The sequence below is a fragment of the Serinus canaria genome, chromosome 1A (assembly GCF_022539315.1).
Source record: "Serinus canaria isolate serCan28SL12 chromosome 1A, serCan2020, whole genome shotgun sequence".
Lineage (NCBI taxonomy): Eukaryota > Metazoa > Chordata > Aves > Passeriformes > Fringillidae > Serinus > Serinus canaria.
In genome coordinates this window covers 26,098,022-26,121,719 of record NC_066314.1, presented here as the reverse complement: position 1 = coordinate 26,121,719, position 23,698 = coordinate 26,098,022, and the positions used below count along the sequence as shown (strand labels likewise).

At 35.5% G+C, this 23,698-nt stretch overlaps 1 protein-coding gene across 2 annotated transcripts in view; it reads right to left on the bottom strand.

The window, feature by feature from the left end:
* DOCK4 (dedicator of cytokinesis 4) overlaps positions 1-23,698 on the bottom strand; it is a 221,497-nt gene that overhangs the window by 26,437 nt on the left and 171,362 nt on the right. For both annotated transcript variants that reach the window (XM_018919599.3, XM_018919601.3), the window contains exons 28-37: positions 19,582-19,657; positions 17,933-18,033; positions 17,257-17,315; positions 14,978-15,126; positions 13,333-13,418; positions 7,975-8,070; positions 6,704-6,764; positions 4,903-4,996; positions 1,239-1,387; positions 65-151 (exon numbers count right to left, since the gene is read on the bottom strand). In XM_018919599.3, the coding sequence (XP_018775144.1) occupies positions 65-151; positions 1,239-1,387; positions 4,903-4,996; positions 6,704-6,764; positions 7,975-8,070; positions 13,333-13,418; positions 14,978-15,126; positions 17,257-17,315; positions 17,933-18,033; positions 19,582-19,657 (958 nt within the window). The remainder of the gene's footprint in view (positions 1-64; positions 152-1,238; positions 1,388-4,902; positions 4,997-6,703; positions 6,765-7,974; positions 8,071-13,332; positions 13,419-14,977; positions 15,127-17,256; positions 17,316-17,932; positions 18,034-19,581; positions 19,658-23,698) is intronic.

Sequence of the window (23,698 nt, the reverse complement as noted above, 5' to 3'; positions counted from 1 at the left end):
TTTTATAACCTAAATTAAAAAGCTTTTGGATTCCTGATTGATGAATAGTATTCAAGTACATTACCCTCATCTTGCTGAGGTTTCTGTAATCATAGTAGCTCTCATATTGTTCTGCAATTTTCCTGCATAAGATAATGCCATTTTCCCAACACTGCAAGCAAATAAAAGGTATTCAGTAATTGAAAGCAATTGTTTGACAATTTGTGATCTATTAGTGGTCTGTTCTATCTATACTTAATTTTGTTGTTACTGAAAATATTTGAACACTTTGTCCACTAAACATGCTGATAGCTTCTGAGTAATACCAATGAATTCTTTGAAGAATTAAAAATATATTTAGATACTTTTAACTATTCTTTTTGCACTGTGCACAAAATATAAGTAATCGCAAGGGTGATGGATGACTCTTTTGACGCTACATGAGATGGATTTAACACAGTATGATTTTTACATTTTAAAATTGTACTTTTAATTTTTTTTAATACATCTACCTTATTTTTTTTTAGGTTGTACAGTATTTCATTGCACCATGTAAGTTAAACTATATAATATAATTACAGAATTGTTTGAAAAACATGATGATCAACATCCATTTGTTTACATTTACTAATTTTTACACTAGCTTTTTAAAAGGATTTTTTACACTAGCTTTTTACACTAGCTACACAAAACTGTAATGCATTGCATGTTTGTCAGTAAGACAAATCACTATGAGCAAATCACTCTATCACTAGAGCACTATGTGTATATAAAATTTTAGACTTCACGATAATTACACTTGCTTAATTCAGAATAGGCAGTTGCAGTAAGGACAAGGAACTCTGATCCCCCAAACAAATAAATTCATAGTTTTTAAGAGATACAACATGGTACTGTAAGGAGTAAACATAGCCTTTACAATCCTCACTTGGTCACTAAGTGAATTTCATTAGCTTTATAAGGCTCATTTTCACCACCTTTAAAATGGGGAAAAATAATACCACCTTTTATAAAGCGATTTGACAGTTACAAAGCCAACTGCTATGCAAGTGAAAAACTATTCTCATATGTAAGTGGGGGAATTCTAGGACACCACCACAGGATTAGAAGAAACATACTGCATCTCTAAGTAACTGCTTAATCAAGCATTGACAAACCCTTCGCCTCAATACAAGAAAAAAGTGCAACCCTGGAACTAAGATCCTAAAATGAATAAACTACCCTTCCCATATCCACTCAGTAAAACAGGGCTATATTACCTTTCCCCTATCAAAGTTTTGAATGATGGTCAGATGGAGACACTCCTTACGCTGCCACTCTGTTTGCATGGGGTAGTTGAGAAATTCCCTGAGTGGCCGATCAGACCACTCCAGCAGCTCGTCGTACAGCAGGAGTGTGTAGGCAGCCTCTGCAAGACAAATTACAGCAATTATCAACACCAAACACATAAAACAGACAAAGTACACAGAGATGTGAATGCTTTTCTTGAGAGGCACCTTTCTAATGGGTAATTGATTTATTTTGAGTATTAGGCAGATGGTAGTGGTGGTTTTGGACAAAGTTACTACTACAGCTATAACAAAAATAACTTAAAATTTTCACACACTATTTAAAGGGGAGTCACTGGAACACTTCTCCTGGAGTCTCAAAATACAAAGGAAACAGAAATTAAGTAACCATTTCCTGCTTATCCCCAGTCTTCCCTACTGCTCAGGAGAAACCCTCAATGACTCTGCCGTCTGAAAAAAGGAACAAGGACTGGAGGATGAGGAACATCAGCAGTGAAAGAGGAAAGACAAGACTGTGGACACATTCCAAAAGAGAGGACTGGGAGGAAAACAGAGAGGCAGATGTGTGCTTAATAGAATCCACTCCTTTCATAGAGAAATAAATTCCTGATAGCTGAGCCTTACCAGCTGGCCATAATAAGCAATTTACAAGTGCAGTATTTTTTGTCTTTTTAATTTTTAAAATTTTATATTTAGTTTTTGGTTTGGCATGAATCAAACCATTTGCTGGTCTCTACTCAGAGAGCTGTGTATTAATCTTTACATTATTCAGTATAAATTATCTGGGAATATAAAAACTATTTTTTAAACTTTGATTTCAGGAATTTATCAGAAACAGTACACTACTATAATATAAAATCAATCTTTTTATTGGAAAGTCAGAGTTCGGCAAATTACAAAACACCAGAATTACTACTGGCTACAACTATTCAATTTGGCTAACTGAGCATATCTATTATTGATTTCCAAGCTAATATTCACAGTTTATGTTGCCACTCACAGGACCACTTTGCATGAGTGAGCACAAAGATGGGCCATGTTCTGGAGATGTACTTCATTAGAGAAAGAAGTTCCCTACTGGACTTATTTTATTGCAGATTTTATAGGTTGTACATAAGGCAAAAAAATAACAAAGTACTAAAGTACTTTTTGTGCTAAGCTAAGCTAAGTTTGCCCCAGACAACCATATCCTACTTCTTATTCTGCCATATGAGCTCCTGTAAAACAGGAGACTTAAGCCAAATTTTACAGTATTTTTTTCTAGCAGTGATGTTCCTCTACACGTCCAACTGAGAATCAGCGGATGAAAAAACATCACTGCAGCAGATATTTGTGTGAGAGAGTGCCTTGAACCCCACTGTTGCAAAATGTTAAGTGTGGTGCAAACTGGTGCTGTGCTGCGATACACCCATGCAAGGAAAAGCAGCTCAAGTTCCAGAGACAACCTTAATTCTGGCACCACACTCAGGCTGCTTGACTGGTAACTACCTTTGTCATAGTTTCAAGCTACATTTTTGTACTCAAGACATGAAGCACATTTATATGACAATTTTAAAAATCCATGAAGCTGATAATAAATTATTCAAAATCATAAGGAAGCAAAAGATAGCAGAACATAAGTAGTTGCTCAGGATAGTTCACTGTGACCTTTCCTTTCTAAACTTGGCATCTAAGTCCTTTAGAAAATTTTGTCTGCCATAACAATGTAGTTTTCTTAAATTATAATAAATTTATACAGAAGGTTTCTAAAATAAGAATGACCATACTGGATTACAAGTCTGAAGGATTCCTCAGCATTGTATGCCTGGCAGTGGCCAACACAACAAATAAAATACTGGTACCTCAGGGAGAGGTCTGTAACTACTGACATGCATCAAAGCACTAAGGAGAGATAAATAGGGTTGACTCATGATGTGGAAAATTCAATTTATACAGGAAATATTCAAAACACTAGATATTTCTAAGGTGAATAGGTAAAAAGTCTCATTACAGTTCTCAGGTGACAGGACACAAGGAATCAGTGCATTCATGTGATTCAGCCTCAAGAGAGGTATATTTATAGCTGTAACTGAGTGCTGTGTAAAGAAATGTTGAAGAAATGTTTTGTATAAAAATAACTTTTTTTTTTTTTTTTTTTTTTTAACAGAGCATTTTCAGAAAAAGTCCAGTAAATCATATTGTGGAAATGAGAGAAAAAACATTTCATCCCTAGGATGAAACAATGCCATTAGCAAACTAATGCTGAAACATGTAGGAATGCTGCTGAAGTATCAAACATATTTTTCTAATCCCAAATTCTCTAGACCAGATGATTTTAAAAAATCTGTATTTTCTCTCATAAGGCAAGGCAATGGACTACACAAGTCTGTTTTCTAATTATGGGTGTGAGAAAATCTTATAAAGACTCTTCCAGCAAAAAATTTAAAATAAAAGGAAGCAGTGAAATCTACCACAGTAAAGAACACAAAAATCACACAGATTGATAACAAACACATGGGAAGTACAGCAATGACCTGGAAATAAATTTTGAGCAAAATACTGTTTAAAATCAGAATGGATGGCAAAACAATTTAAAAAAATAGGTTCATATCACAGTTGAAGATAAGCTGGACACATAATGCATAAAGGGAACTCAACACTTCTCAAAGAGTTACGAAGATCTACTATGCAAAATAATAGCTTGATGCAAAAGCCAGCTGTGGGAAAGGGACTTCTTGATAATCAAAATCCTTTTGTGACTCACTATTGCCAGGTCACATGAGGAAACTAAAATATCTCCTTAACATATTCTGCTATCTAGTCCACATTTAAATTGAACTGCAAAGGGAGTGTGGAAATTCCAAGTGAACAATCTTTCTTATGGATAGCAGAAACATAGGCAATTGTAAACACTGGGGAAAAGATGGAGGTATTATAAGGTCAGTATAATATTCTGGCAAAGATAGTGTGATTTAAAAGGATACTTATTTTTTCTTCTTCAGCACTTACTGATGGCATGTAGTTCTTCAAATGAAGTGTGTGTTTAGCTGTATAAACAACAGCCATGAACAATATCTTATTTCTTCATGTGAAAGATAACAACCAGCCTTGGCACAAAAGCAGGGAATCTTGGACAACAGTACTACAAATGTGGTGTGTGAAGGTTTATAAAGATATCATGAAGTTGCAATACTTGTCACAGGTTTTAGATTCTCTGCCTCATCATAAGTAAGTGATATGGGTCTTCCTTTTTTTTATTCCTTTTTTTTAACCCAAAAATGAGATTCTGAAACACAGCTCTGTGGAAACACTTCACCAAACAGATAGACAGGAGCATTACAAAAAAATGTATAGGCTCAGATACCACTAAATGAGCTCATAAAAACTTCTTCCAAACTTTACTCCGTTTGGGTGAAAAACGATCATATCACACACTTATTGCTAGTGGGTATCAACAGAAGGAATTTACATTCACCATGGCTCAGCAAATAATGGTGCTGAAAAAAGCAGTATTTTGAAGCATCAGTTAGGCAAGGAAATTCAGCTGTTGCTTGGGTTGGTATGTTTTACCCTGAGGATACAGCTTACAGGGTTGCAAAAGACTGCAAACCACAGACCAGTCCTAAATATATTTTTCTAGTTTGTATTCAGTTACCTGTGAAGTTTTGTGCTTTCAGATGTAGGTCATAGAGCTTATGAATATAGCGAATATACATCTCTTCCTTGTTCAGTTCAGTCTTGTAAAAATTCTGAAATAAAATTGAATTTTGTAACAAAATGCAGTAGTTAATAAATTTATGATAATGGTTGCAAATAAAAGACTTCAAGCACAATATTCCAGAAATACATGCATAGATTACATTTCTGAACAACTGCTATTTGTTGTAACATGGATAAAATATGGACTGCAATATCACGATCCTTAGTTCAAAACATTCTTTATCTATTTACAAGCCCTAAAGCAAGATATGAAAAAGTTACAGGAAAAGGAGAGCAAGCCTATAGCGCTGTTCACAAGTACTGCCACATTCACAATGGACATGCAGCTTCAGTCCTCCTGCTAGACATACTCCATGGTCAGGATAATCTGCTTTGCTTAATAAAAATTTATAGGCTAGAAAAGTCTAAGCACTGATTCTCATTAGCAATTAACAGTTTCTCTTTTATTATTTAAATCGCTATTTTAAACTACATAGTTTTTCTTCTAGTGTACAGTAGTCATATTTTGTGCCACTGTTTCCTAAATTGAGTTATTATCAAGGAAAAAGGTGGGAGGAGCACTATAAAAACATAAAAAATAAAAACTTTATAGAGAAAATATTTTTTAAACTGATTTGAGAAAATTTAGCATTGGTTGTCTCTCTGTCATGAAAGAGTATTAAAAATTTCTTTGAAAATTATTAGGATGCGAAGTCCACCTTAGCCTGTATGAGTCATTGAAAATCTCCTTAAAAAGTAATATGGTGTTTTGGGATTTTAAAATATTTTCATTTCCTTTTTATACAATTCATGGATACTTTGCTAATAATAGATTAAAACCTCCTTAGGGATGAAAATAATCCAGGTGCTTTACAGAATTCAGATTATGCCAGATATTTTGACAGCAAGCCAGCTGCTTTATGACTTCATAGTAAATATCATCCTTATTTAGAGTACTATTTTCCTACTGAAGAAATCCTTTTGTTCTTTTATGTATAACTGCTACTTAGAAGTGATCCCAAATTGTTTCACTGACGTCAAAAGTGCACAATTACAAGTCAGCTTATTTTGATTTTTTCCCCCTCTGGCTAAAAATACAGCTTTTCAAAAGATTCACCATGAAAATGGAAACTTTCCAAGGTTAACAGAATCAACAAACTTGTCAGTGGAAACTGGCCTAGAATCAAAATGCATCTTGTAAACAAAAATGACATCTTTTTCATACTATGGTTTAACACTGTTGGTTTGTGGTAATAATGATAGCATGACAACAGGAGGTCTTGAGCATCATTTCTGTCTCTCCTGCTGGGGTGAGACTAGTCGGCCTGCAGTATTCACAAGATATCCCATACAATATGCTATAAGAACCAGCTTGCATCAGCTATTGGAAGAAAAGAAACAAGAGAAATCATGTAGGTTTTGTTGGGTTTGGGAGAGGAGGAAAGGCATGTTTGTTTCTACAAACTCAGGGGCTAATTAAACTTAGAAAGTACTTTGGTGAAGTTTATCCAGCAGGAAGAGACTTGAAACTGAATAATACAGTTTTGGAGACCTTTCAGAACCAAGCTATGAAATGCCAAGGAAGACTATCTCCCTACTGCACCGATCTCAGCCTGGAAAAAATAATCAGTGATCATAAGTGTAGTGTTACTCTGCCAAATTCTACTCAAATGGCAACAAGAAGCAAAGTATGTCCTACTCAAATGTGGATTTGCTCAACTGAAATGGAAAAGGGAAAGAGAAAGTATTATACAAACCAAAAGGCTAACAGTGCAGCCAATCTTTTTGCCATCCACTTCTCCCATTTTCATGCAGTCCCTAAAGCAGAAAGTAATGAAAGTCAAAAGGAATGCTGTTTAGCCTCTTACAGTGAAGCACACCTCCAAAAACAGACATATTTCACTTGGCAAGCTGACTGAAAGGATTGCATTTAGCTGAACAGCTGACCCAAGTGGCTAAGAGATTTCATGTCTCCTTTTGTAGTCCATTGAATACCTCAATTGTCAAGAAAGTCAATGTTTTCTTTCTGGTTCTGTCATTACTATGTGACTTTTTTTATCACACAGGGTAAAAAAGTAGCCAGTAGAACCATGCTGAAATAAAAGAATAACAGGTAGATATCACGACATAATCACTAAAAGAAATTTAACATAACTTTAAAACATTCTTGCATACGTTAGCTAAACAACTGCCCCAAATACTCTCATAACTAACAGCACACCACTGTTTTGAAAGACTGGGAGTCCTAGAGGTTGTAATCCAGCTGGTCCCTGAAGAGAAATAGCAGTGCCATGCTTCTAGAAATTAAGAGTTCAGTCTCTTTGTTGATGAAGTAGCTTTCTTTTCAAGCTATCAGTGACGACAGCAAGTGCAGTACTAGGTCTCACCATGTGTCCCTATGGAATGAGGGAGAAAACCTTACAATTAAGCTCTGGACAGTGCTACAGTTGGTGGCACTAAGGAGGACTAAGCAGAAATGTGAAGCCTCTACACAGGCTCACAATTGACTGGGAAAATTGCTTTTAGTCTGGCACTCCTGAAAGAGAGTACATGCCTTGCATTTCTCTCTCCTTTGATCACATGGTACAGTCAGATGCGAGGTGTTCATCCAGAGATCATGTCTTTGTATACACACTTACTGTGCCAGTTGACACTACAACTAAGCATGATTGACACAGTAATAAGAATTTTACATATTGTGTAAAACAACTGTCAGGTGATTAGTACTGAGCTCTGTGTCTTCAGACAGACTTGAGTCACCAACCTACTGCCAAAAGTTACTACATTCACTGACAGCAAACTCAAGCACACCACTGGCTTTTTTACACCATGGGGAGTCTACTTGGTTGTTTTCATCCTGCCAGTTGCATTTTCCTGTTGACTAAGCAGCTGCTGTCAGAGATCCTGAGCACTTACAGCTGCTGTAGCCATGTATCCACGTGCAGTCAATGCTGAGCAAGATAGCTGTATTTGTCTCCTAATATTTCAAAGATGACAACCCTACCTCTAAATTGTGATAACGACTCACCTGTAGTCCAGGAGCCTCTCCATGAGGCGAGTCACAGTGGCAATTAATGAAACACCACTTTCCCTCCATGTTTCCCGCTCAATTTTCTTCAGCAGACTGAAAAAAAAAACCAAGCCAGAAAAATGTCACTGTTTATTTTTAACTGTCACTATGACAACCTCTCTGCTTCTACCAGTACCTTAATACCTTAGCAACATCTTTGATACTTAGATTTTTTTTTTACAAACACCCTCCCAAGAAGTGCAATTTGCAAACAATGTCTTACCTAGGATAAGGACCAAAAAGTGGAATTCTAGTCCAGGAAGCATTGACAAAACAAACGATTTTTACATTAGCTGCATCAGGTTAAAAATATGTCAAATACCTAATTTTCAGAACATAATAATATCCCAAGACTTAACACAACTCTTCCATAAATGCTGATACATCAGAAAATCAGGAATTTAAAGGTGTTCCTAGAAAAGAATATTCATCAACTCAATACACCTTCTTAATTTTTAAAAAATATTTTTCTTTTTCTTCTCTCTTCTCTAGTATTTCAGTAAGCATGATATTGAAGAATAGAGGAGGGGTTTTAAGAAGATGATTCCCCCTCTTCACTTAATATTTCTTTCTGAGACCATATTATCATGCACATGTACAATTCCATTAGCTTAAAGTGTCATAAGATTATTTTGTTAAAAACTGTTGCACCAATGCAAATGCATACTACGCATTGAAGTTGAAAGATTTCAATATGTCAGTAAAACTGCACAATATAATTGTCTTCATTATTATTATTCTTTATATAATTCTGCTACAGGCCTCTGTTTTTCATTGCTTAAGTTTATCAAATATTTATCTCTTAGGCATGAATTTCCACATTTTCTCTATAAGAGTGAGCAAGGAAATATTTATCTATGGAGCTGTTTTACTTTTATACTTTGGTGCAGGAGCTCAGGTGGATGACATGGCCATGGAGAGATATCAGCAGGCTCCCTGAAAATGTACTCAGTTATGGTTTATTTAGAAAGCTCTGAAAATTCCCACATCCATACCCTTAGAGCTTTTAGAGCACCTCTGAACCTTGTGTCTGTCAGCTCCACTGACCTTCATCTGCCCTGAGCATGCTCAGTCCCTAAATACTCCTACATCCAAATCTCAAACCTGTAACAGCACTCCGGAACTCCTACATGCCAACTGCACTAGCTATACACTCTAGCTCTGCTCCTCACAGGCTCAGGGATGTCACAGATGCAATTCTCCAAGCAAATCTGACCTAAATGAAGCTGTGCTCTGTTGGAACGGAGGAGCAAATGCTGATATTCATCCTGCACTTCTTCTCTTAAGGAGGCAGTCAGATGTCTTTCCCTCACTATCAGAGGCTGACTCTTTTTCATTGCCAGCAGGCAGATGATAAGGTCATCCTTAACCAGAAAATGCTGAAGCACTAAACTGGCACGTCTGTTTTCCATACAGAATACCTTAATTAATTTTTGAACCCCTTATGTTCCTTCTAATAGAAGTTTTTGTGTCTAGTAAGAAATAAGAGTAGAGCCTGTCACGTTATTGAATCTTGATTACTGCAGGGATTTTTCATTTCTACTTTGTTTTTACCCTATGTTAAAAAGGAACATTTCAACCCAGATTCAAGAACATAATTACTGATAGCTCCTCTAGAAAAACAGTAGAAGTATGACTTCTCTTTCAAAACAGATTGTTCTTATCTGCATTTGACTTACGCATTTTCTTTAAAATTGCATTGGCATGTTCATTATAAACACACAGTTTCTAATAATGAGTTGAGTTGGTACATTCAAAGTACTTCTACAAACTGACATCAATGTGGTTGGTTGAAATAATGAAAGACTTGCCTTCTGACGCATGCCTCCCTCTCCCCCCCAGACGTTTCCAGCACAATGCACAGAACAAACACTCAGAATGAAAAAGCTACTCAAGTACATTCTGGCTAAATCTAGCTAGAATTGGATCCCTGTTCTTACAGATCCCAAAGCATAGCCAAGATGCTTGTCTATTTGTCCAAAGCACTAAGGGGTTAAACAACAAAGGGAAACTATAAAAATATTTCTGCCTATCCATGCTAATATAGCCTAACACCTGAACTCACCTGAACAATTATGGTTTGCTTTGTTTTGTTTGGTGGGGGGAAAAGGGGGTGTATTTAATTATTTTTAATCTTGGGTGCCCCAGGAGTAAAAGAATAGTGATCCAGAGGACCAGAGTTCTCCAGGGACAAACAGCAGGCTCAGAACAATGCTTAGGCTAACTCAGTTATGTAGTAAATGGATTTTGTATGTCTAAAGCACAGCATTATTCAGACTTTAAGCTCACAGGCAGCTAATCCTAGAGGTGTTTTAAAACATCTGGATGCCTCTTTTGGAGGCACTATAGCCAGAGGTTCCCTGAATGATTCGTAAAGGCTCTCAAAAGACTCACTCTAGACAGTCTAATGGACTGGGCAGTGATGAATTCAGTCATGCATTTGGAGAGGAAATTAAGATGACTGAAGACAGCAGAGGTAAGGTAGCAGCCATCACTTTTTATAACAGATTTGTGGTTGAAGAAATCACCCAGAAACTGGCAGAACTCAGTTATAAATCCCTGCTCAGTTGAATGTCAGCTACAATCTCTTCAAAGAGAAGCCTCATTGCCAGGCCCCCAGCAGAACCCATTAGTCCAGGTTTTGTGCTTCTATGGGGCCACCTAACTTCCTAATCTGAAATGCCTTGTCTTAGGCCAAACCGAAATACAGCTACGGAAGGGATAAACTGCCAGCATCCATCTGATTCAGAAGACCTACTTGAGTATATACCTTGGCTTCTGAGGATTTTATTTTAACCAACTGTTCAATAAAGTAAAATTATTCTTTTTCCTGTGCTAATTAATTCAGGAATCCAATTGCAGTATTACAGTATAAATGTAGATCAGAACAGCATTCATACCATAATTACAATGGATAGCAATTGCAACATCTAGTTTCTCGTGATAACAAAATGTTCACTACTTCATGCTTTGCATTTCCTTCAAATGACATCAGGAGCTAATCAGTGAATGGTCACATTCAAGTCCCTAGAAAGACATTGATTCAAAACAAACAGCAGTCACTTTCCCCCTACTTTCTCTGTCTTTTTATTTGATATAGGTAATTCCACTGTAGTCAACAAATTCTAAGCACATAATATCTCAGCTATCTCCAGAGATGCTTATAATTTATCCTTGAAAATAGATATTCAAAGGAAAGATGCAGTGATTGTCTCTGGGATAAAAAAGCAGTTAATGTGGGAGTTAAGAGATTTAAATTCCTTTTCCAATTCAGACAAAATAAACAGCATGACAAAACCTGAAAGTCCCCCATCCGCTGCAGTTCCTAGGCTGTATTCACAGTAGGTGTGTGCATCCCCCTTGGTTCCCAGTGACGCCTATCAAAAGTAACCATGCCTAATCTTCAGAAAGATCAGGTCATATTGTAGCACTTTCTTTCACTAAACACTAAGAAACCACTGCTTGCTGCAAAACTCCATGACTACTCCAGCTTTTGAGAACCTGCTACATATCTGCCACTTCAGCCTAAACAAGTCTGTTTTCTTGCACTGTGTAAAAACACCCTAATATTGCTTAGTTTAAATTACCCATGGAAGAAATAAAGACACCCCAAAATTTCAGGGTAACCAACCCCGTCTCTTGCAGTCAACACCCCAAACTGTCCATCTGATTTTCATTGTTTTTCTTCACATGCCCTAGAACAATGTGCCATCCTCCATTTCAGATCAGGATCTTCTGCAGGCTCTCCTCTTGAGAGGTGGCAATGCATACAGACAATCAAAGTTAAAAAAACCTAATCATTACTACTACCTTTTTCATTAGCTGGGAGTGAACTTGAGCACTTACTCTGAAATTTCCCAGAGTTTAGTTTTAACTTCTGTTATAACATGATAGAAACCACAAGTATAATGATGCTGTGAGACATTTTGCAATTTAAATTACCACGACTATATTTTCTGCATTTAGATTTATAAAAGGCTCTCAGCATTTTTTACTGTATCATGGTAAACATTCCCCAGTTGAAATCTAACTCAAAACCATAAAAAAATAGGAATTGTATTTGATACCAGTATGTTTTCTTATATAATTTTAAGTCATTTCAGTGATAGACACACTGATGTGTTTTACATAGGCTTCATTTCATTTTATAATTAGAGCTTTTCCTGAAATGACTTAATTTTACAGTTGGAATACTGTATTACTAAAATATTGAAAACACCTTACTTTTTATTATCTTTACTCAGATTATGAAAATGTCATGAATAATTACAGGAAAAGTTCTGCTTAAGCATACTGTACTGCTGTTCACTATTGTGCATTCAATTCCATACTTTTCTGCTTAATTTTCACCCTTGCTTCTATACATGATATATATTTAAAAACTCTATTTTCTTAACTCAGTACAATTACAGATTAATAAGTGTTTTCTATTTTCAGACACCAGGATCTGACTCTTGTTCTTTAACCAAAGACAAGAAAGCTAAAAATAATACTTAAAGAAGAAAGAATAATTAAGAAACCATATAAACAGGAAAAAAAATCATGCATTTAGTAGAACTGAAGAAAACACAGCAGTTTGGGATTCTGAAGAGGATCAATACATCTCCTACTAAAATAAACACATTTCCACACAAATCTTTCACTTTGGTGGAATTGAGCTCTGAGGAACAACAGAGACAGAGCCCAGTTAGTTATTTTGCACCTGTACTCTGGCAATCATTTATTTCAGTCAGTGGAACAATTTATGCACAACTTTAGGGACTTTAGCATTATCATTAGCTTTCCCTATTAGATTTAAGTGACATGTCATTTATTAAAAAGCACTAAAAGCTTAGACAGTAATTTATCAAAAAAATTAGAAAGAAATAATCTTATCAGAATAAACACAATTGTTTACATCAAACAAGAAATCAACAAGTGACTTTACTCAGAGGACTACAAGTTTGCAGCAATAGAAAATCACTTATTAAATGCTTTGTTGAATTGTCATGGCTTGTTTTTAAAATGCTCCATCTGAGCTCTACCTGCACCCTATGCAATTATGAAGCATTTCTTGCTTTTCTGATTTTAAAATTAGTAGGTAGAGAAAGAGAATGTTCTGCGACATAACAGATTTAGCCTTTCCCAATTATAGCTATATGCAAGAAGTACTGCCAGACTTTACAGATGCTACACAACACCATGAAACATTTTATTCTTCAGATTTTAAGGAAAGAAAAAAAGAAAAAAATGAGTATCACAACTGGTTTAGGCATTACTTCTCTACAAGGAGAAGCAACTGAACTCAAGGAATTATAAGATAAACATATTACTCACATACTGTTGAAGAGCTCTCGGTATGTTTCATCACCTTTACCTTCTGACATTAGGCTGTCCAGTTTGTCAATCAGCTTTGCTTCCACCTGCAACATACAAGTGTGGTGTAAACAGCTTCTTTTTCCTTTAATGAGAGCAGAGGAAATGAAGGAAAGGTCTGGTTTTATGTAAGAGACTTTGCTAAATGCATATTTTAGAATTATTGGTCAATCATGTGATAAGTCACTTCATCTCTTTGAAGCTGTTATAATTCCCGAGGTTTGTAGGGCTTTCTTTTTTTATTTTTTTGGTGGTGGTGGTTTTTTTTTTTGGAGGGAGGGAGCTAATTTAAATTGAGCAACGTGACTTTAAAACTACAGGCTGAGTAGCATTTGCTGCTGCTAAGGCAGCTATCTATTTATGGAGTCAGAGAAAAAGCACACAGCCCAAATAAATTGCCTGAATTCTCATTGCAAGGCTGTAAGCACAAGCTATTTTCTTAGACTGAAGTAAAAATATCTCTTCCTACCTGCTCCCCATTCTTTATAATTTAATAAACATAAATGTCTGCACTGCTCAGAATACTTGGGAGCTCAGGTTCTCCCAACACTCTTACCTGCCAGTGTATTTCATTAGAAAGTAAATTTCCTGGACTTACATATTAGCTATCAAAGAAACTTGGTGGTTAAGAAAATCCAGTGGCTAATTATTCCTCCAATGCATGTTTTTAAGTGCATTGATTATAAAAAATTATAGAGCCTATGCTACACTGTGTATTTCTATTTCAAACCTCCTTTTTATCGGTAATATATTAACAATCCCAAGTCTAAGGAAGAAACCAAGCTGTTGAAATTATTTTATTACAGAATAAATCTATTAGAATTTACACTTAAAACCAAGCTTAAAAGACAGAGCAGCAGAACAAGTGTATTTTTTTAATTCTCACTCCTTGTTAACATTTCTGTGGTAGTTTTTAACAATAAGCTTATATACTGATAGTGAAAAGCTACCTACTTACATCACCTGCACTACTCTTGTTTTTAATAGTTAGGTTTGTGTTTTAAATGCAACTCCCACCCTAAGCATTATGATTGCCTGGGAGTAATTAAAATACTTCTACTTTCCTTCATTTTGAAGCAGCAGGAAGGAGGGCACTGAGAATGGTTTGAGGCAGTCTGAAAGAACTGAGTGGGAGCTGAGGGAGCAGATGGCATTCTTGGTCGTTCCTTCCTAGCCCATTAAGAATGTGTTTGAGCAACAAGAATACTTGGATCTTTACTGAAGAACATCTGGTCTTTTTCCATAGTAACCAAAAGGGAAGCTGGTTGAATCGTATCTAACCAGCAGTCTGTACCACTGCAAAGCAGAGGTAAAAATCCACCACAACCACCTTGTTGAAAACAGCTCAAGTTTTGTTCTTCACTTCAGCAGGCCATGGTTTTACTCCTCATCTCACATAACTAACATGATAGTATTAACCGGTGAATCTTACTAGCCCTGCAAAGAGAAAAAAAGGGAAAGCCCTTGTAATCCCTCTCCAACAGGCAGAGCTGTGGATACCTTCTCCACCCTGAACCACCAATGGAACTCCAGATTCAAGTCTGCTAGGACTCTGTGAAGGGCTTTAGATTCAGTCCTGTTTTATACAGAGCTTCACAGAAAGTACCTGTTTAAAGTTACCACTTCGCCTTTGCTCCCAGTCCATCATGTCATGGAAAATAGGAATCATTACATTCCTCAGGTCTGGCTGAGGGATCAAGGTCACTTCCAGGAAAGGGCCAATCAATGCTGGAATAAAGTGAAGCTTGTGTTCCCCTGAAATGAAAATGAACATAAACTTGAATGTGAATTGGGTGTCCAGTGAGTTATCAAGCAATCCAAATGCTGTCTGAAGAATGAAAAAATAGCATTTTAAATGCTGATAGGGTTTTTTCTAATCACACATCTATCACAGCATAAGCTCAAAAAGTAAAAGCGATAGACAAATGAAGAATATAAGGCAAACATAATTTACCAGATTTTATTATGCACTACTGAGTTCAGAAGTGACAGTGGGGTAGCTGTATCTGAAGTTAATCCTCCAACAAGATAAAAAAGACAGACAAAACACTCTGCATTTCATTTATATTTCACAGGAATAATTTGGTTTCTAAGCTCTACAAAATGGTTAACTGTCTGGTATTCTGTGCCCAAAAACAGGTAAGTACTTTGATTTTTACCTATCTTTGGTTTTGCAAGTATAGAAATAGAAATATGTGTTTCAATTGCAGGAAAATGAAAATATGACATACCTGTTCTCAAAACAACTTGTTTTAAAATCAATTCTAAAACATCTATTATCTCACCACATTCCACTTAAAAGAAAATTAAGTTCTTGTCAGAAAAGCTAGAAATGGCATATATGGCATACAGTAAACACTGACCATTCAGTTTTAGTTTTCCACAAGTGAGAATTCTGATATCCTCAAAATTAAGGGATTATGAATCAGAATGCACTGATTTTTCCAAGCTAGGAATTCATTTATATCCAGCCTACCTCTGGATATTCCAGTGGGCATTCACTCCTGCTTGCTGCTGTGTTCAGTGTCTGAGTTTGTGCAAAGGAAAACAAGAACTCCCTTTTCTGGAGACATCCTAGAATGCTGATCCCTATCAAAGCAAGGTGACTGTACAAGGATCAAGGCTTAGGATATGATGACTCTTACAGCTACAAGAACTGTAAAATGCTGACCAGCATAACACCAATTGAAATAAATATCCTAGCATTTAGTTGGACATGTTACCAGATGAGCTCCTTATTGTGTCCCACAAAACTCACCCCTACTGAAAGGCATAATTTGCCTGCATCCCAGGGTTCTATTGAGCAGAAAACTACATGAGTGAGGAGGTGATGCACACTAAGGTGTACGTGCAGGAAGGAGATGAGACCGGGGAGTATATCCTTGGCACCAGTTCTGAAATGCCCACAAGGTATCCATGTAATGTAGAGGGATGTCTTAGTAAGTCAGAGATACTAAATATTGCAAATAAGTAAAATATGCTACTTTTCAGATGTTAACAAGATATTAATAAGAAAATGTAATTTATTTTGAGTGTGTCTGTCTAGTATAGGCTGAGCTGAAAAACCTTTTTTTTTTTTTTTTGCAACTGCATGTCTTGCTGGGGAAAAGATTGATAGAACTGAAATTACAGGATCTCAAAAATCACTGATGATGGTTGCTGTATCTTTAATAAGCCCTCTGATGAAGTGAATATTGAAGAAATATAACAATGACAAATGTAGTATCCAAATCTTCTACTCGCTTTTTATTTTTTCCCAAATAACGTTCAACTGCATTTCTCTGACACTCATAATTTCAAACAGTTTGCACAATTATTGCTTAAAAATATAAATATGTTCCTAAGTTTTTATTCAAGCATGTATTTTTTCCATGTTGTCCAACATCTTGTTTATACACTAGTCACTGCCTTGTTTATGCCTTTATATTTTAGAGCAACTAAGACTTCAGAGAAGACTTGATGCAAATCCAGGATCTCAGGAGACCTTCAGAATTAAGACACATCTTTCCTTAAATAATTTGACAACAGGACTAAAAATAAGAACCTAAGTATATTTCAAGGTGTAATAATTCTTCCCAAAAGGAGTTGTACTTGCTTTCCTTATTTTCTCTGATGGTATTTTCTCAGTTGTCAGTGAAGAAAAGAGGATGGGTCAGCTACAGTATCAAGGCACAGAAAGCTGAGTTTAGCTATAAAGAAGCTGTAAAGAAGCTATAAAGAAGGGAATTATAAATGACAAACTTTTTCCTAAACTTGAACCAAGACTTCATGTCTTGAACGTAATTATCAATAACTCATCTATCACTGGGAAGTAAATATAATAGGCAAAGAACCAATAATTTGCTTTTATTTTGAGAGTTACTGATGATATGTTTAATCACTTACCTAAATTTTGCCACATACTGAAGATTTCACATCCCATTGTTACCCGCATGTCCCCATATCTGCAGTGCATTAAAAAAGGAAGCAAGAAAGCAAAAGATAATTTGAGAAAATCAAGTTCATAGCCATTCTGTGACATTATTAAATGAAATGTCTCATTTGTAGTCTACAAAAAAAACCCCCTTTGAAAGTGCTGGTTTCTCCCAAGTGTTTTTCTCTTTTGATTGTACCCAGCTAAAACTGGATTCCTAAACCCAGGTTTATTTGAAATATTGTCAAAATGCTACACATCAGTAACACAGCTGTGAAGAAAAAACCTATTTTTTGCCATAACATGCTTCAGTTCTCTAAGAGCAAACAGTTTTGCTCTAGCTTAAAGAAATACAATTAATTCATCCAGACAATAGCATGGCAGAAACACCTGAACAAGTTTGAGCAACTATTGCTTTCACTGGCAATGAATGGCTCTTTTCCTCCCACTGTCTGAACCAGTTTAAACACTCATGAAGGTTATTGGCTCTGAAGACCTGTACAAAGGGCAGGAACCAACTTTTGTTCTAGTCAGTGGACATACCATTACGTTTTTCTTTTGGTGGGTCCTTTTGCAACCTCCAATGTCTCGCATTTTGAGAAATTTTAAACCTATTACAGTTTTCTACAAGCTGATAGCAATACTTACTTTTCTAAAACCTTTTTCTTCTTGGAAGGTGTGAACATCTCCAGTTGCAGACATAACTGGTTTATAAAAATGACAGCAAGAAAAAAGTAGGAATCCCATATCTACAATAAGCATATGGCATGTGGTTATTTCATTTTCTCAGTACGATCTATGATCACCCAAGATGCAAAATTTCTAGTCACAGCCCTTGTTTCAGTCTCAACTGCTAAATTACTCAACCTGCTTTAGACTAAATTTCTTTGACTCGAAATATACTTTTCACCAAGCCCAAGATGTTCAGCAGAAATACATCTATTTACATATCCTACATCTTGAAATGCAAAAGTTTCAAAATTACAGATTGGGATTTTTCATCCCTCCAAATCAAAAAGACTTACTTTTGGAAAGTTTCTTTTGGGTATATTTAAATAGAAAACTACAAATGTTATGCCCTTAAGTCCAAAAACCCAAAGAATTCTGACACCTCAAAAGCTATCACATAACAGTACTGACATTCTCTGACCATCACACTTTATGATACTATTTGCAAGTCTCACTTGCTGCAAGCTTCACTGGAAAAAACTAAAGCCAGGTTTTGTTAAGATGTTGCAAATATACAGATTTTTTTGTGCTCCTGCTTTATGAAATAGATGTTGAATATTCTACTTAGAAGTCTTAGAGATAAAATTAAAGATAAAATGAAATAGTAATTACTATAACCCAATTGCAGATGCTCCATGACTGGAGGTGTAAAGGGAGCCTTATTCCAGACCCTGCAGTTCAGCAGGACAGCAACAGCATTGCTAATCAAGTCTAAGGAACATAGAGGCCATGTCTACAGGAAATTCTTTTGTCAGCTACCACCTCTGAACTTACATAAATTCATAAAGAATAGGCTTCCTCATGTTCAGTTAAGTAGATAAATCTGCATTCCTGCCAATCTATCTAACAAAGAGTCTGGAATTTCGGAGAAGCATCCACAACCCTACTGGAAGTCAACAGGAGCTCAGGGTCCTCCCTAGGAAGGACATTGTGCACTTTTCATGATGCAGCACTTGGACTAAGTTCTCTTGGCTGGGCAGATTATTCATTCAGGTTTGTTTCCATGGAAATGTGCCTTTTCAGACAGTTCCTAGATCTCATCTGAATCCTAAAAGCATAATCTGTAATTCGCAATTTATTATAAATGCAGTATCTCACTGTATGAGGTATGCACTAACATCTTTAACTACATTCACTGTGAAGTGTCATAATTTTCTAATTTTAATTATGCAGCATGTTAATTGGTCTGAGAGGAATTACAAAAATATCAATCTGCATTTTATATAAATCTGCATTGATTAAAAAGATGAAATACTTTTTCCTTCTGCAATAACTGAGAAACCCAGCTAAATAATTTCATTAGTTTTTATGATCCAAAAAATTGCAACACAAAAATCCTAAAAAAGTAGTCTAACAAAGAGGCTCAAATAACAAAATAAAAAATTAGATGAAATTAAAAAAACCTCTCAGCACTCATTTATAAGATAGTCCTGTATTTAAGAAAAAAACATCTCTGAGCAGTTGAAATTGCTGATTTTCTACATATTCTAGCTATTTAGATGCTGGAGCTGAGTTTAATAACCACAAAGCCACAGGATGATGTAGCAGCTATTGCATCTATCGTTTACCTTGTAATCAAAGTTTTCATTTAAGAAGTTTTTACGAAGGGCATCCGAAAGGTACAAGACTGTAGTAATGATTACGCTGGGAAGAAAAGAACAAAAAAGACATGAATTTTCATTATGTGAAAATTCGTATTTAATACTCAAAGCTGTACACTTTTCCAGTGAAGAAGTAGACGTAGCGTGTCTCATGGCATTAAATACTAGATTTTCAACATACGATAAAAATACCTTACAACATCTATTGACAGAAAACATGCCCATAAGATAATGGCTGCTGAAAGAAGGTGCACTGAAAACAGACATTCTGTATAGAACATAATTGATCAAGACCAATCATAAACTTTGTTCTGAAAATAATTATGATTTCAGATTTATCATACACCTTATCTTTACAGCATTAATACTCACAGTTGTACAATTTGTTTTCACTTTCTTGGTATTGAAAATATGTGCATATAGATTATAAATATAAAATATCTAGCAAATGCCAATATTCAACATTGACACCCCAGTGGATGAAAAGTCTCTTTAATGTCAACAGATAAATGCAAAATTGTGTGATCTCTCAGAAGATCTCTAGGCTGTATGTTGTAAAAAGTGATACATTTCCCTACATTTACACCCGCATGAATTATAATAACCTATCTTCAATAAATATATGTGACCAAGATCCTCTCACAGTGGTTGTCACCAGAGGTCAATGATGGCTTTGATTATTGTAGCAACCAACTTTGGTAATCTACAGAAATAGAACATTCTTTGAGATTATTTAAATACACCTAATTTCAGTGGTTCAAACCTTAAACTAACTGCAGCACTCTTGTCTTCCAACATATTTAGTCAAACTAGAAATCCATGTCAAGCAATAAATTATTTTTTAAAATAGTCAGAAGTGAATACTTACAGAGAGAAAAAAAATAAACACAGAATGATCTTTTTTCTGTTATGTATTTTACAACAATCAACAGTTTCAAGATTTTCTGAGAATAAAGGTTATATCTACATATTTCCTTTAATTACAATCTGTCTATTATTAATACCTTTAGTTCTTTGAATATAGTTCTTGAGCAGCATGTTATTACAATGCTAAAATATGTTTCCCTTTTTATATTTTGGACTTTATTTTTTTTACTATTTTTTGCAATGCATTCAAGAAAAAAAGAATTAAGAATAAAACCAGCAATATAGGTATTTCAAGGTTACAATATTTTTCATTTTTACAACACTGGAGAATTAAATGTTAGCCAACCCACCTAGAATGTAAACTATATTTTTCTCCTAGCACTTTGGACAATTATCACGTTTATAAATAAAAAGTGGCTATCTGTAATTTAACATATTAGTAGTTCACATGTTTACTTCCATCCCTCTACTTTTAAAATTACTGTCCTTGCCAAACTTTACCTTCTGTTTGATGTGCCTGAACACCTGCACCAGCCAGTTCTGAGACTGTTTTTAGAAGATGTTTTGAGTCTCAAATTTCATTTATTCCTATGCCATTGCTCAAGTGTATTTTCATACTTATTATTTTCTCAAGGATTGCACTGTAACTTTTCTATCCAAATAGTGTTCCATGCTTAGCACTCATCAGCAAGTTAACCTCACTTTTCCACCAATGGAGAGTTGCAGGCAGCATGGAACACAAAATGAAATGTTAGTAAAATGCAGTATAAGCAAAGTTAATAATCTAGGCATGGATAAGAACAGAGCCCTGTCATTCTTGTTGTTGTGCATGATTTAATTCAAGGTCCATATGCTTCACAGAATGGAAATAGTTTGCATATTTCAGGAAGACATTCTGGTAGAAAAAGTTAGTTTATCAGAATTTTTGCTATATGAAATTTCCCAACTAAGTCCAAGGTAATAAATCCCTGAAAACAGTACTCAAGGGAAAATTCCACAAGATCCATATCCATACAGGCAAGTTTACATTACAAAGTTCTATTTATGTCTGAGACAATTCCTTTCTTGCTGCATTCCTTCCATGGCAGGTGAAACTAAAGAGAAAGATCTGCTTCAATTCTTATTAAGTGAATAAAGTAGACAAATGCAACGTTTAGAATATTTTTTTGAAGAATTTTCCTGAGATAACAGAATAATTACAATGCAAGTATTTCTTCCTGCAGGGAACTTAGCTCAGGTTTCATTTATTTGGTAAGCCAAAGATATGATCTGGATTAGTTGATAAAACGAGGGTCTCTAACATGAGAGGATATGTTGTAGATTAAAAAAACCTCAAAACACCAGATGTAACACACAAGGTTGAAGACAATGTTTCTGACCTACCATCTGTTATTCTGAATCTACAAAAGTATAAAATCAGGTAGAACAGAAAACAAGCTAGGGCTAGGGATGCTCATATAAAAAAAAAAGCAGAAATGCACCAAGCAGAGGCAGCAGCCAGAGGACAGCTGCCTGATTCGGTACAGTACTCACATTCCAAGTTGATTCCCAGACAGTGATTGCCAAACAACAACAACAACAACATTCATTTGAAATCCATCTGAGTATCAAACTATAAACTACTGAGTTTGTGACTAAACTTGCTTTTCTTCCTCTTACCACCTGCCACAATTTTGCTCAGAATGCCTGTTTTACAGGAGAAAACCCTCCACTTTTAGCTAGTAAGTTATTCTGGACTCATACACAGGATGCTAACCCAATGTCTGGTAAGGCCATTGTTCAAGGAATGGGTTTTCCATCAAATTTTCAGAGCAAACCTTTCTGTAATAAGCTGTTTGAAAAATTCAGAAGTTCAGCAACTGTTTACTGCCTGAGCTATGCTCTGGCACCTTGGATTTTGCCTGGGCAGCCAGTGGCAGAAAATGAAAGCTTTTCTTTTCCACGTTGATACGGTACAAATGTATAACATTAGCTTCTCATTCCATTCTCTTCTATCAGAGTGAAATAATCCCAAGCACAGAGGTAGTCAAACAGGAAAAAAAATCTTTCATATTTCATAAAGAAATGAAATAAATCTTGAATCATGTATATGTATATATTGTTACAGGTTTATGAGCTTATTTATATATGCATGCCTATGTACATATTTTTTTTGTGAAGGACTGAATGCCAGGTTCAGTTGCTAGCAACATTCTGCATTACATAAAAGCAAAAAATTTTCTAGCAACACTATGTATTACATAAAAGCAAGAATTTTTGTTCATTGTAGGAGTCTCAGACTCCCACACCATGGGAGCTAACAGGATACTTTAGAGCAGCCATTATGATGACACTAATGCTGATTTGATACCTTCCCTTACTGTGTGTTCCATTTGAGTTACAATAATATTAATGATGATGATGATGATGATGATGATGACGATGATAATAATAATAATAATAATAATAATGAATTTTAGCCATTACTGAATTTTATAACCAAAAGGATTCTCTGCTCAAAGTAATTATGCCTGTCAGTAGATACATTTGAAATTTCAGTGTAAGCAACATATTATGTAAACCTTACTTTACAGATAAATTCTTTTACTATAAATAATACTATTTTGCATCTATTTGTATGCTTCTAACATTCAAATTGAGGACTGGATGACCTAGCATCTCTACCATCAAGCAGAATGCTGAAAGGCTATGCATAGCTAATTACATAGAGATCTTGAAAATTAAAACCTCTTGTATACCAAGAAGCAGAAAATTAGTTCTTTGTGCCTTTGCCTATGATACACAGACATAGCATATTATGAATACCAAGGATTTGCTCAGCCAGTAGTTGAGGCTCCTTTGCTCTCCAAGTCCCTCCTCACTGTTAATAACATGACATATCTGAAAAGTTCAGCGGCGTCTGTTAACTGCTCTCAAAAGACACCAGGCAAATAAAGTATTAGACAAGTCATTGTTCTCCTAACCTTAAGGTAACTGAAGTCAGTGACCATTACACAGTGATTTTCAGTTGAAACTGTGAAGGTCTTCTCCAGAAGCTTCAATTTTAGTCAGGCATATTTTGCTATAAAATTTAGTATTTCTCTCCGGCACAAGGGAACTGGTTCAGACATCTTCCTATATTATGTGGTGCTTCTCTGCAGTTACAAATAGAAGCTAGAACTACCTAGTCGATGTAGAAAGAAAGTCTACTTCAAGAATGAAAGAAATTAAAATAATA